The sequence below is a fragment of the Papilio xuthus genome, unplaced genomic scaffold (assembly GCF_000836235.2).
Source record: "Papilio xuthus unplaced genomic scaffold, Pxut_1.1 DF826949.1, whole genome shotgun sequence".
NCBI classification, from domain to species: domain Eukaryota; kingdom Metazoa; phylum Arthropoda; class Insecta; order Lepidoptera; family Papilionidae; genus Papilio; species Papilio xuthus.
In genome coordinates this window covers 5,059,056-5,073,399 of record NW_013531700.1, presented here as the reverse complement: position 1 = coordinate 5,073,399, position 14,344 = coordinate 5,059,056, and the positions used below count along the sequence as shown (strand labels likewise).

The 14,344-nt window shown below is 35.9% G+C and overlaps 2 protein-coding genes across 3 annotated transcripts; both read left to right on the top strand.

The window, feature by feature from the left end:
- Nucleotides 1–3,170: 3,170 nt before the first annotated feature.
- On the top strand, nucleotides 3,171–8,105 carry PIG-B (phosphatidylinositol glycan anchor biosynthesis class B). 2 transcript variants are annotated; one of them, XM_013315982.1, is made up of 10 exons: nucleotides 3,171–3,235; nucleotides 3,552–3,823; nucleotides 3,919–4,144; nucleotides 4,325–4,472; nucleotides 4,563–4,691; nucleotides 5,073–5,225; nucleotides 5,583–5,684; nucleotides 6,444–6,626; nucleotides 7,114–7,339; nucleotides 7,952–8,105. In XM_013315982.1, exons 2-10 carry the CDS (start codon nucleotides 3,560–3,562, stop codon nucleotides 8,030–8,032), a joined length of 1,512 nt encoding a protein of 503 aa, XP_013171436.1. In that variant the 5' UTR covers nucleotides 3,171–3,235; nucleotides 3,552–3,559; the 3' UTR covers nucleotides 8,033–8,105. The 2 variants fall into 2 exon arrangements, with proteins under 2 accessions (XP_013171436.1, XP_013171437.1); XM_013315983.1 differs by having other exon boundaries at nucleotides 3,172–3,230.
- Nucleotides 8,106–12,324: 4,219 nt separating this feature from the next.
- Nucleotides 12,325–13,888, top strand: LOC106120602 (hemicentin-1-like). Its single transcript, XM_013315955.1, has 3 exons — nucleotides 12,325–12,583; nucleotides 13,136–13,365; nucleotides 13,757–13,888. Exons 1-3 carry the CDS (start codon nucleotides 12,340–12,342, stop codon nucleotides 13,886–13,888), a joined length of 606 nt encoding a protein of 201 aa, XP_013171409.1. The 5' UTR covers nucleotides 12,325–12,339.
- The last annotated feature ends 456 nt before the right edge of the window (nucleotides 13,889–14,344 follow it).

Genomic DNA, 14,344 nt, shown 5'->3' with positions numbered 1-14,344 from the left:
CTTCTCCTTCTCCTTCTTCTGCTTCTCCTTCTTCTTCTTCTCCTTCTCCTTCTTCTTCTTCTTCTTCTTCTTCTTCTTTTGCTGCTGCTGCTGCTGCTGCTGCTGCTGGTGCGGCCTGCGGAGGAGGGCCCTGTTCGATGCGTTAAGGGCGTCTGCCAATATTGGTGCACCGTACAAGGCCATACTTCGGACGACCGTGGTATACAGCAGCCTTGCATGTACACCCGGACCTCTCAGGTTAGGGAGGAGCCTCGCAAGGACTGAGGCCGCGCCCACGAGCCGGGGGGTCAGCGCTGGGAAATGGTCCCCGAAACGCCAACCCCCGTCGAGGACAAGACCCAGATATTTTATCCGGGCCTTGACCCCGATCTCGTCGCCGTTGACCCGGAGAGTGGCCCTCGCCGGTACCCTCCACTTCGGCCCTTTTAAGCAGAGGGCCTCGGTTTTACTGAGGGCCACTCGGAGGCCTAGCGCCTCGATCCTCCGGGTCAACAGGGTGACTCCGGCCTCAGCCCTTCGCCTACCTCTCTGCCAGGTGGTGTCCCGGATAGCGGTCATCCGCATAGCAGATGACCGCCATCCGGGACAGCACCTCTCCGCGGATGGCCCAATCGTATCCGATGTTCCAGAGCAGGGGTCCTAATACAGACCCCTGGGGAACACCGGATGCCATCCGCCTCTCTTGGCGGCCCTCTCTCCCCATGTAGGACACTACCCGCCCTACAACTCTCCGCAGGTAGAGGGGCACTCCATGGTACCGGAGCGCCTCCTCTATTACAGAGAACGGGAGGGAGCCGAAGGCGTTAGCGATGTCTAATGACACCGCTATGGCTCCCTGCCCCCTCTGGGCCGCTTCCTCGGTGAACCTCTTCAGGGCGGCCAGGGCGTCCATTGTGGATCGTCCCGACCGGAACCCGAATTGGTTCACGGAGAGCTGCGGCCCGTCCCTCGCTAGGTGCTGGATGATTCGGGAAGCCAGCACACGTTCCAGTAGCTTCCCGACCTCATCCAGCATCACCAGCGGGCGTTATCCTGCCGGAGAGTCCGCGGGGCGGCCGTCTTTCCTAATAAGCACCAGCCACCCCTCCTTCCACACCTCAGGGAAACGCCCCGCTGCCAGGCAGTCATTGAAAAGGCAGCGTAGGCGATCCCCGAGGTGTTTTAGTGCGGTGGGGAGAATCCTCTCGGGCACGCCGTCCGGTCCCGGGGCTTTCCGGGGTCCTTGGAGCCGGCGAGCCGCCCATACCATTTCCTCCTCTGTTATAAGAGGAGGGTCTAGGGTGGCATCGTCCTCATCTTGGGCACTTGACGGTGCCATGCGCGGTGGTTCGAATGGGGGGCTGTTAGGAAATAGCCCCTCGACCACCGCGCTGAGGACGGTCGGCTCCATGGCCTCCGTGGGGGGCGCCGCCTTTAGTTTAGCCCGTACCATTCGGTACGGGCGCCCCCACGGGTCCGCGTCCAGGACCGCCCAGAACTCGGCGTATGCGGCGTCCTTGCCGTGCTTACCCTGCTGATCAATTATTTACCGTAACTTGAATGCGTTGCTTCGAATTACGTCTAATTTGAAATACTTGCTAAAAAAAAGAAAACATGCCTAATAAGAGGCGGCAGAATAGAAGTCGGTCGCGAAATCGCATTCTAGCCAACATGATTCGCGCTACTGACGGCGTAGCCCTTCTAGCAATATTTTAACCGAAACAATTCAACAAATTTTGAATAGATTGGTGTCATTAGAGGAACAACAGGTAGTGTCTTCATCTCATCGGAAGGAGTCAAGTGGCCGCGCCGCAATGGAAGTGGCCAGGTCCGCGGTGCCTGTGACAACCATCAGCACCGAGCCCGTTCCTCCCGTTGAGCCTGCCGTGTCGATGCCGCCGCCGTCGCAGTTGGGCGAAGCTGTCACTGCGAGCTCGCTTCAAGGGCGCGCAGAGCGGTTGGCTTCAACTACTCCGTCCTCACCGGAGCGTCCCGCGAGCGCTACGTCAGTCCAGGCCAGCGCCGCCGATCGCATCATCGATGCGATACGATCCATAAATATACCGGTGAGATCTAACCAGTCTTATTATATTTCTAATTTTCCGTCTTATTATGTTTCTAATATCCGAGTGTTAATGACATATAGACATGGTGTGAAGAAGTAGACCGTGCTAGGTCATCTAATAATTGGAGTGATCACGAATGTCTTTCTCGCATTGGCAATTGTTTACAAGGAGATGCTAAAACGTGGCTCAGTGAATGGGTAACGAATGACCGCAGTTGGAATAATTTTAAAAACGAATTTAAGCCTTTATGTCCAAAAAAAACCAGACATAGCCAACATTCTATACGAGGTTATGAGCACCAATTCGGATAGCTTCCTTACATACGCTGATTATGCTCATAGGTCCCTTTTAGGATTACGTATCATTAGGGGGTTAAGCGATGAGCTGATATCGCCAATAGTTATACGGGGCATCATAGATCCGCAGATCCGCCCATCTGCTACCAACGCCAAATTAATGCCAAATAAGTTAGTAGAGTTCCTTTCTATTTATGTCAATTCTAATGCCCCTCATTCTAACAAAAACTCAAGTGGGTTGCGTCATGATCGTTCGTTTAACAATAGACATGGGATTTACGATCGCAAACGGCGGTTCGAGTCCGGTAAATGTTTTATATGTGGTAAGCAAGGGCATAAACCTGGTTATTTCCAGACCCAATTTTATGATTATTTGCTAAACATTTCATTAGTTAATAAAATACGTAAATAATTGCTCCATTTAAATGCTTTAATGGATTTAAATATTAATTTAAATCTCAAATGTTAATAATTTTTTTAAGCAATTACTCAATAACTTGTTAATTTTTTGACTACGTAATATTATACGTAACGCAATAATGATACAACGAAAAACGTATTCTAAGTATAAAAAATTGTTTATATTATTATTAATAGCATATTTTAAAAATAATTTGATTTTTTAAGTTAGAACAATTTAGTTTTTAAACTATATAACATGATAAATAAGTTGCTATATTTTATTTTTTAATACAAATTTAAGGTGCCCTAAATGAAATTAATGATCTGTCACAAATTTAACTGCCATAAATCTACCAAATGTGTAAAATTTACAAGTCTTTTTCAGTAGCTTTCTTTTATATTGAAAACATCAATGATACATCATGAAGTTACATCAATGATACTGATAGTCTATGGTTTAGTGGCGCCAGCAGAGGGTGTTTTATTGGTGAGGTTAGCCTCGATTATTATGAAATAAATATTTATAATTAAACATATCGGTAAAATTATAAAAAAAATGATGTTAAATACAGTCAAAAATTCTAATACGATATTTATATACCATATTAGTAGTGCTATTCATTCATATTTATAGATAATTTTAGGGACGCGTTGGTTGACTTTTGATTAGTTGTAAATATAAAACTTGCAAATTAACTTTTTTCTTATAAACTTAAACTTCTAGCAGAGATTGACATGTATTCAATTTTAGACAAAAGTTTTTATTAGGACCTGAACCTATTTTTAGCTAATGTAACCTCTTATTTAGGCGGGAAAATGGCTGCGGCAAGGGGCCTGAGGACGTTGCAAGTGGTAGCCCTTATATTTTTCGTGAGAATACTATCTGTTTTCTTTGTACAAACGTGGTATGTGCCAGATGAGTATTGGCAAAGTTTAGAAGTGGCACATAAGCAAGTGTTTGGATATGGAGCCTTGACTTGGGAATGGCAGAAAGGCATCAGAAGTTATCTGTATCCAAGTCTTTTCGCGACACTGTACGCTGTTCTTAAGTTTACTGGCCTGGATAGTCCGGAAGCAGTGGTACGTTTGTTTATATTTCTTCAGACACTACATTGCAAACATTACCTGAGATAAATCTGTGTGTAAAATTTATATAACTATTTTTAATCTTTTAGGTATTGATTCCACGGTTATTCCAAGCTGTTATCAGTACCGCAGCAGATTATAGCTTCTACAAATGGACAGGTGGACGTAAATGGGCTCTCTTTCTCATTCTCACACCTTCATTCTGGTTTTACACGTCTGGGAGGACTCTCCTGCAAACTATGGAAACTTGCTTAGTTGCTATTGCTTTATCAGTATATCCTTTCAAAGATGGTGCTCTGGCTCGTTATGAAAAAGGTAAATTTAATTAGAAATAAAATTATTGTTAGTCAGAACCATGGAAAGATAATCCCTGTAGTTTCCTTAAGCAGAACTGGTATTTGAGTTCATTAGTTGATTTAAATATTTTTAGTTATTCATAGTTTTCCACAACTCCACAACTTGTTGAATAATATATGATCTTTTGTTTTTTTACAGAAAATAATAAATGGGTCTGGCTTGCATGTATTTCAACATTTTTACGACCTACATCTGCACCTATTTGGTTTGTTCTGGCCCTTTATAATATTGCTACCACAAATCAAGGAAAACTGAGGTTATTGGCTGGTACATATTTACCAATTGGGTGAGTTGTAAATGTAATTTGAGTATGGGACTTCTACACTAAGGGACTATTTAAGTTTTGATTCCAAATGTATGTATTAAATTTTTTCAGACTGATGGTTGGCGGAGCACTGGTGGCTTTGGACACATATTTCTATGGAAAATTAATTATCACACCACTGGAGTTCTTCAAGTTTAATGTACTTCATAATGTTGCCTCATTCTATGGAACACACCCATGGTATGTGTTTAGTACTACTTAAATATGCACATAAAAGTAAACTGTATGTAAATCTTGTCAACCATTATAAGTTGCAGTATTATACATTTTATTCCTGCACATATCCGAGAAGAGTCAACGATATATATGAAGTCCACCCCCATTGGTCTAGCATGGTTGACTCATAGTCAGGCCTAACTTAGGGTAGGCTCCGATCCCCTCAGTGGCGATGTAGTGAGCTGATGATAATTAATATCCAACTATCCCAAAAATAAACCAAATTGAAAAATATGTTTTCTTATACAAATAAAATTTGTTTTTGATTGATCAGGAGAACTTACAAAAATAGTATCTTTCTCTTACTTTTCACAGTACATAATAGAAAAATCTGTACATTTTCAGGTATTGGTACATCACAATGGGCTTGCCAGCGGTATTGGGCATAAACACAATCCCAGTCGCATGGGCTATATATAATGTACTGCGGAGGAGACAGGAGAATAAGACTGGGATGTTACTATTGTTAGCAGCAGTGTTACACATTATTGTTCATAGGTATAGTTATAATCTGTTTTTTAACAATAAGAATTACTAAATTGTTAGTAGCCTATGTGAAATCCAGACTATGTTCTACATCTGTACTAAATTTAATCAACATGTATTTAGCCATTCCCTATATACTATTGAACAAACATCCATCCATCCATACATTCGCATTTATAATATTAGTAATTAGTAATATTTCACTACATATCCCATACAAAGAGACGAGGTACATCTCCTTTACCTTTATTGCAATTAAACTTATTAATATTTAATTTTTTTTTTCGTTTGCCATACAGAATTACAGCCTAATATTATATGCATAATTTTTTATGCCTTAGTCTTTTAATAATATTTTTTTTATTCCAGTTTCATACCACACAAAGAATTCAGATTTGTGCTACCACTTTTGCCGATTCTTTTATATTTGGCACAAAATGTCATCGTTCCATGGAGCAGGAAGGCTAAAGCGTAAGTTATCTTATATCCCTTTTACAGTACTATTCAAAAGTTTTCACAGGTTTATATCTGTTATATATAAATAATTAAATTCGCATACCAATAATAATCATACAAAAACTGTCACCATTTGACTTATAATTTAGTTACTTTGCTATGACAAATTTTCGACTCTATGGCGCGAATGTAAGCAGTTTTATAGGTCGGAGTCATCCCAGATGGACCTATACCGTCTAGATTTATTAACTACTCAAGCCATATTAAGAGAACCCGAAACCGACGTGCATGTATGCGTAGATTTGCGGATGTAGAAGTAAGATAGGTGTGGTTAAACCACTTGGCCGCGGATGAGAGCGAAAACGTGGCCCTGTCCCGATGCGTTGGAGGAACAGAGAGGTTTAGTGGGTATGCCTCCGATAAGGAGGAGAATCCCACATAACTACCGCATCCCCCCCGGGGCGCGGAGTATGCATAAAGCATTCCTCTCTGGGAAAAAAGGGTGTGGTTAAACCGCATCAAATGCAGGTCCGTGGTCTCTGCCTATCTGTCCGTGTTACGAGCGTGAGTTGTTCCATTGTGAGGATCAAATTACATTTAACCAAAGTATCAAGTGTATGAAACATCAAGTTTATATGATTTTTATACATGTATTTTTCTATAAGACCAAAGAATGTATGGATGGATTATGTGAATGAGGATATGCATAGGAAAGGAGTGATGTATGGAGTAGTATATACTGTAAACTGTATAGGATTTCTATATATTTTCCAGATGGAAGCTGTACTTAGTTGCAATAGTATTGTTATTGGGTAATGCCGTACCTGCTATATACTTGGGACAAACACATCAGAGAGGAACAATGCAAGTGATGCCGTTACTAAGAGAAGCTGTAGGCAATAACAACAGATCTTCTATATTGTTTATGATGCCTTGTCACTCTACACCATTGTACAGGTCAGTTTTTACAGTATTGTGATGTTGCATATATTTTTTTTAATGAAAGTTTGTGAAGAATCAAAAAGCTATGAAATTTGAAATTCATAAATCTGGAAAAAATTAAATATTTTAGTGGAGAACAGTTACTTAATAGGTGTTCCAGGACCATGCCAAATCAAATGCATTAACCCTTAACTCGAAGAAATTATTTGTAGCAAAAAAACTGTATTTTTTTTAGTAAAGTCATACTTACGTAATTTTCTCTAAACTAGTACACTAGATTTTTTTTAATTAGTTGTTCGTCACACTGGACACTATCAAATTAAGGGTTAAACACTAGATATTAGTGTAAACTTAATAGTAGCCTATGTATTCGTCTAGTGCATGTTCTACATCCATGGCAAATTTCACAGAAATCATTTTAGCCGTTCTAGAGATACCACCAAACAAACATCTATCCAAACATTCACATTTATAATATTAATAAGATTGTTCATAATTCCAGCCATCTCCACTTAAACATAACGACTCGTTACCTGCGTTGTGATCCTCCATCCCCTGGTGAGACATATGAATCTGAAGCTTTCTACAACAACCCTCAACGTTGGTGGAGACAGGAGTACAGTGCTCGTCAGACACCGAGTCTGATTGTGATGTTTGATGTGCTGAGAGGACGTGTGGAGAATTTACTACAAGGATACAAGTTAATACATGAAGTGCCTCATACACAAGTAAGTTTAGTGTCATCAGCTCACTATTCATCCCCACTGAGACACTCGGAGCCTACCCTAAGTTAGTGACAAGGCGATAGTCAACCACATCCCAGTGCGGGTTGACTTCACACATATCTTTAAAAATTTCTTGGCAGACGTGCAGCGTCACAATGTTTTCCTTCACCGTAAGTTTTGGCTAGTCAATTTCAAATGATAAGATACAGTTGAACCTGGATAAGCGAGAGTCCAACTGACCGTAACTTTTTTCGCCTTTAGTGGCTTCTCTCTTATCATTTAGGGTTCATAATTTTTTTAATTTTTTATTTTCTGTAAAATTTTGTGCATGTAAGGTCCTGTTTTCAAATAGTACATGATAGATAATAAAAAAATAGCTTTTTTCTGCGACTCCCTCCGCGCAATATTAAGAAAAATACTTAACCTATGTGTTCTTCCGGACTATGTTTTATGTCTATGCTAAATATCAGTGAGATCTGTTGTCATTCTGCAGATATGTATTAACAAACATCCATCCATCCATCTAATCTTTCGCATTTGTAATATTAGTAAGATATTAAAAGCTATAAGTATTTATAAGATACTTGGAGAAATAAATTGTATATTTTTCAACAGTACCCAGAAGGAGAAGTCGGGGAGAAAGTACTAGTGTTCCAGAAGAATTTACAAGTGAAACAAACTGATGAGGCCATTTAATATACATACAAACACGAATGACATATAGTTAAATGTTTTTATAAAAATATACACTATTAAAAATGTAATAAGATCTATTTTCGTGTAAAATTTTACAGTTGTTGTAAAAGTTTTGTTGCTAAGAAGTTGCAATATTATAATGAATGAGAATATAATTATAAAAGTCTTCCTAGTTTAATCTATTTTATATTTAGAAGCCATCTTTTATATGAATTAATATATTAAATAAAAATAGCGTAATATATTTTGCTATATGTAAGGGGGCGTCCATAAATAACGTGAAGTGTTTAAGGGGGGGGGGGAGTGGGGTCGAGTCACATCATAACAATCCAACGCGTTTACGCAAGAAACTAACATTTTGAAAAATCTCACGTGAGATTGGGGTGGGGGGAGGGGGTTGAATAAAATCTCACAACATCTCACCAGGGGGGGAGGAAGATGCAGAAAATTGAAAAAACACCTCAGGTAATTTATGGACGCCCCCTTATTAAAATTAAACGTATAATAATAATAATATATTTAATATCTACAATCAAATTAAAAATATTTATTACAAATTCTCTTATAATATATGACATTTTGATATTTAATGTAGATGAAATTATGTAATAATTAAGGACAGTAAATAAAAGTTATAAATAAAATTAACAACACAACTTCTTAACAACAATGATTGATTAAATAGATGGACTTTATATATAAAAAGTTTATTTTTTGACGATTGCAAGAACTAAAACAGATGTCAAAAACATTTTATGCAATAGCAAAATGGAAACAAAAAAAAAAGTTGTTTTTTTTTCACGAAATTACATTTAATGCATATAGTTCCGTCGAAATTTATACCCAAGATGTTCATAATTAACAATGTATTTACATGAAAAAAACTTGTTAATTGTAAGATTTTGTAAAATTGACTATATGGGAGTTTTTCCCCACGTAACAGTTTCTGTCTACCCCCTTATTGAATAGCTGTAATATATGTGTAAGGAAATGGTTTTTAACCTATTCACATCATTGAATTAGTGATGTTTTTGTACAAACTAGAGGTTTTAGTTTATAAAAAAAATCAGTTAAATTCTACTAAGAAATACTATTGATACGTTTTATTTCATTTTGACAAAGAAAATAAGAGAAAATACGTTATTTCATATAAATGGAAACTTACAGTACAAAAAATTATAACAAAAATTAAAAAAAAAATCGTTTTTTTTTTTTGGATGTGAATAGGTCTTTATGAGGTGTTAGTCGCAAATATATTACATTTGTGAAAAAATATCTTTGCCTCTTAGACTTTGAGGATGATTGTGTAATTTACCTTTATACATAGATATAAAACCTCTAGATAGGCCATTTCAAATAAATTCGACTAATCGAAATTAGAAATTAAAACAGGCAAAAATAGGCCTACGTAGGCCTTTTTTTTTCTCCTCACTTTTGTGGTTTGGATTATATTTATAGCTTTTATATTTTGTAGTTTACTAATTGTAGGATAATCCCAAAATGCCTCATGTTAAATATTTGTGTCTTAATACCATAAACGTAAAATTTTTCATATTTTGGAATATTTTTCGAATTTTTTTACTGAACTTAATCGAACAAAATTAAAGACAATAAATAAGAAATGTTAATGTTTGTGGTATTAAATGTTTTATTAATTTAATTTTTAAGTATTATTAAAGCATTTTTCATAATCCATGACTTAGAAACAGGATGAAGTACAATTTTACATCTTACTAGGAATTTCCGCTGTCGTAATATATTGCTAACCTTTTCAATCTCTTTGATAGAAAAGAGATAGCAATTGTGTTACGTCATTTGAAATTTTCATTAATTTAATAACATGCTTGCCAAAGTGTGAACTAACATTTGCAGGGAAATTTTCAGGGGTTGGAAACCTTCGGCAAAATATTAATTTTTTTAGTAAATATTTTTTTTTTGTCATAGATTTCTGTAATGGTATTGGGGTTTAAATATATGTAATTAATTATTTAAATTGTAAAAAAGAAGCCTAGATATTCTAGTAGATAGTAAGAGGTTTGCAACCCCTGTATCAGACGATTCTCAATATCTGCTACCACCGAACATTAATAACAGTAGATTTAGAGGGTTTTTTTGACTTTGTGTTATTGTAGTTTGTTCCAAAACAAGTTTAACGCGAGTTTCCACTGTCAGAACATTCATAAAAAACTCTGTTGTTCTCACTTATTGTTTCTGATCGAACTGACATTTTTGATGGTGGAAGCTCAATGTAATCAAATTTCTTATTTAGGTAATTATTTTAAAAAAGCGATGTTGGTTATCACCTACTCTATTACTTCGACATATAAGGAGTTCTTACTTGACCAGTAATAAACCATTGTAGACTTTGAAAATAATATGCAAAGGTTTAATTGCAATAGATTTCTTTATCAAGAACTATGTAAGTAATTTTTTCGTAATTGTTTTGGAACCACTGACATTTGTATTTTTTTTTTCAATCAATTTGGTTGTAATTCGTATTAATATAAGGATAACTTTAGTTTTATAATTACGCTGTAGTTTCAATTTGATTGCTTACTAAATAAAATGTTTTTTTTTTTTCGAATAGATTATAGTTTATTTATATTGGATTAATTCTAATATAATATTTAGAGACATATTTACAGTGTGTTGCTCAAGTTAGAAAGACAAGTATTGTAGGTTGTTGAAAATAAAAAAAAAAACGGAAATTTAAAAAATGTTCTGGAAACTGTAATTTCTTTCACGGTTGTCAACCCCTGACTTTTATATACGAGATAAAATTTTTCAACCTTAATTACTAATAGAATTTTTGGAATTGTATAAAAATTATTGAAAAATATTTTTATAAAGAGTATATAGCAAGCAAATTTCGTCGAGAAAATTAAAAAAAATATTTACAATCCATTACTTCTTTACAATACGCGTACTTGTTTAATCTATAAGATCTCATATTTGAGATGCCAAATATCATCTTTAGCCCCCGCCCTTTGCACATAATTTTGACTAATTACTTAGACTAAGATACGTTTTAGATAGTTAGTTGCTTGTATTGTTAAATATCTATCTTAAATATAAAAGCAAAACCTCAGAAAGTCACGATAATTGCATTTATTTCTGTATAATTCATGTCGTAAGGTGTCCTAAACATTTTTCTAAAAAAATCTACAAGAAATTGGGAACCAGTGAATATAATGTAATTACTACACATTAATGGGGATTGAAAGCAATAAATCGTAGATTTCTACTTTTAAGATATTATTAGTAAAAGAAAAAAAAACCTACGGCGCTATTTTGTTTTATCGATTTGGAATGCTCTGATATTTGATATATAGTTGTCTCTGTTTTGTCAAAGAGAAAGAAAGAGATGGCAGTATTTATTAATTCAAGTATCAAGACAGTTGTAATTCTACAGATAATAATAATTAGTATTGGAAATAGCGTTTTATGTTTTTTTTTTAAATCTTATGTGCAAAGGGCGCGTCTGTGGGATAGTTTGTAGAACAATATTGAGCAATTTTTTCTTAAATGTTTGTTGTCTTTTTATATAAAGAAATTAAAAGTGTGAATTTTTAATAAAGATTTTATTTTTAATAAAGGATTGAATATTGTTTGATTTTTATAATTAACATCTTAGTTATAGTGAAATACAGAAACTTCCCTAAACTATTTAGTCCACCTTTATCTAAATCCCTACCTAATAGCTGGCTTACGTTCGCGGAAGTGACAAATGTCACTGCAGTATACCCTTGTACTAATGGGCACGTTTGTTTTTAGTTTGCAAGATAACTTATTATACAGGATGTTCAAATTAGTTATTAGTTTATTGGTTTTTGTATTCTTGCATAGTTGCGATCGTTTTTTTGTTTATATAAACCGTAGCACTGTTTATTAAAACTATAATTTTTTTCTTAAAACTAACTAGTCGAAGTAACAAATTCAAACCTACATTTTTATAGAATCATTGAAATTTCCCTAGTAGTAAGTACCATTTCTATTGGGTAGTCAATGAATAATTTTTTTTTAATTTTTACACTAGCTGTCGCCAACGAATAAAAAATCTAATAAGTACCCTAAGTGTTTTTCCAAGACTATTTCCTACATCATCCTAGACATTCGGATTTATAATATTAGTAAGACTAACAATATTCAACATCCTGTATATTCCTAGTTTACTAACGCATAGATATATGAACCGCAAGTCCTTTTAACCCACATTGATTACACGGTCATAGGTTATGTTTGATAATAAAATATGCCAGTTTGTCTTAGTATTTCTTTGTTATAGTATTTATGCAGTTGTGTATAACATGAAAGAATTTATAATATTTTTATTATACGCAACGAATATACAATGTTTGGTATTAAATGTAAAAGATAAATCCGAGGATAAAGATGAAGGTAAAAGCAGTTTGGCATTCGTGTTTGACACAACTGGCTCAATGTCGAATGACCTTAAACAGTTACGAGAAGGTGCGGAAATGATTTTAAAAACTGCACTGGAAGAAAGCAATATTATAGCTGATTTTGTTTTTGTGCCGTTTCATGATCCCAGTAAGTACATTTTTTTTTAAATATTCTTTATTCATTTTAATAATTTACTTGAGTCCGTTACACATCTTTAGTTTTAATTTGAAAAGTCTGCAAGTTCATTTGAATTGTAAGTGTGTAGGTAAAGCTGAGAACTTCCGACAAATATTTTTGTCTCTATTTTTTCAAAGGGAATGTAAGGGACGCCAAGTATCATCTCAGCAAAAATCCACTGTTTTGTTTTAACAACAAAATTATATGTATTACAAAGCAAATATTGCAAATATCTATTAAATTTATTAATTAGTTCAAATTACTTTTTTTTTAATTCTTATTTATTCCTTTACACCTGATTTAGATTACGTCAGTACAGTAGGACAGTAGCGATGGCCTGTTTTGACTCACTGGCACCAGTTAGTGTTTAAATTATGTCAGCGGTGAGTTTGAGCTCTACTGTCCTACTGTACTGGCATAATGTAAACCCGGCGTAATGTTTTAATGACTTAGACAGTGTCGATGTTTTTTATAATATTTCGCAACTGTTTTTTTATTTATTATCCGTCAATAAATCAACAGATATAGGTCCAGCGACTGTAACAAAGAGCAAAAAAGTATTTAAAGCCGCTTTAAATATAATCCATGTTAAGGGGGGCGGGGATTGTCCCGAGAAGTCCCTAGGCGGAGTACTCTTAGCGCTCAGTGTAAGTCGACCTCGGTCTTACGTGTACGTTTTTACTGATGCATCTGCGTCCGATCACAAGATCGTTGGAAAGGTATTAGATGCAGTGCAAAGGAAACAGAGTCAGGTTAGTAAAATGGAGCGTAAGATATTATTAGATCTGCTTTCAGAAACTTATTTGTCAAATATAGTTAATGGAGTTTAACAACAATCTAACTAAGCTGTGAAAAGCATTTTGTTAGGAATTATTATGTGTCAAATAATTTATTTGTTAGTTATACAGCAATTTATTTCGACATTGTAAGGTTCTTAATGTACAGAAATAAAATATGCTTAAAGAGATGGGTATACAATGACCGCGCCGAATGAAAGTCGATAGTCTCTGCCTACCTATACCTATACTCCTGTATTAGAAATGTTGCGTTGATAATGCATGCGCATGGCCTGTGCGACAGAGATAACGCTCTATGAAATTTAACTGTCTCTTTTCGATTCTTAGTCAAACAGTTAATAAACAGGTGGTGTTCGTGCTAACTGGACACTGTAATGACGTGAAGCGGCAGACGTACAAAGTGTACCAGCAAGTCGCCACCGCCAGCTCCGGGCAAGTGTTCAACTTGAACAAGACCAATGTGCATAATGTATGTTGAATTTATAATAGCTGTCGTCCATGTGCATGGAATTACAAATAAATTTACGCTACTATGTGTTCTTCTAGACTATGTTCTACATCTATGCCAAATTACATCTAGATCCGTTGAGTCGTTCTGGAGTTCCTGTAAGATTGGTTGAAAGTAGTTGTGATATAAATTTTGGCAACGCGAAATTTGATACGCGACTGCACAGAACACAATTCTTGATGTAGCGAAGTGTAAAGGAAAGGGATTCGCTGGTAGTCGTAGAAGGTCACAGCAGCGCGGAAAATATAACAAGGAAGATAGTGTTTTGTTTTTCTTGCCGTCAAATGTAACTAGAGTTACCTGTAGATTTATCTGATTTATTCATAGTTTAATTTATAATTTGGCTAGTCAATTTATTAATTGTCAGAATTTACAATCGCTCAGTGACACTAGATATTATGTTATTTATTCATGTATATTGTATAT

Excerpts from the sequence above, each read along its gene's own strand:
- PIG-B (XM_013315982.1), top strand. The coding sequence starts at position 3,560 with ATGGCTGCGGCAAGGGGCCTGAGGACGTTGCAAGTGGTAGCCCTTATA. Across the intron at positions 6,627-7,113 it reads CACTCTACACCATTGTACAG|CCATCTCCACTTAAACATAA; the intron begins GTCAGTTTTTAC and ends TCATAATTCCAG. Across the intron at positions 7,340-7,951 it reads ATGAAGTGCCTCATACACAA|TACCCAGAAGGAGAAGTCGG; the intron begins GTAAGTTTAGTG and ends ATTTTTCAACAG.
- LOC106120602 (XM_013315955.1), top strand. The coding sequence starts at position 12,340 with ATGAAAGAATTTATAATATTTTTATTATACGCAACGAATATACAATGT. Across the intron at positions 12,584-13,135 it reads TGTGCCGTTTCATGATCCCA|ATATAGGTCCAGCGACTGTA; the intron begins GTAAGTACATTT and ends ATAAATCAACAG. Across the intron at positions 13,366-13,756 it reads TGCAAAGGAAACAGAGTCAG|GTGGTGTTCGTGCTAACTGG; the intron begins GTTAGTAAAATG and ends GTTAATAAACAG.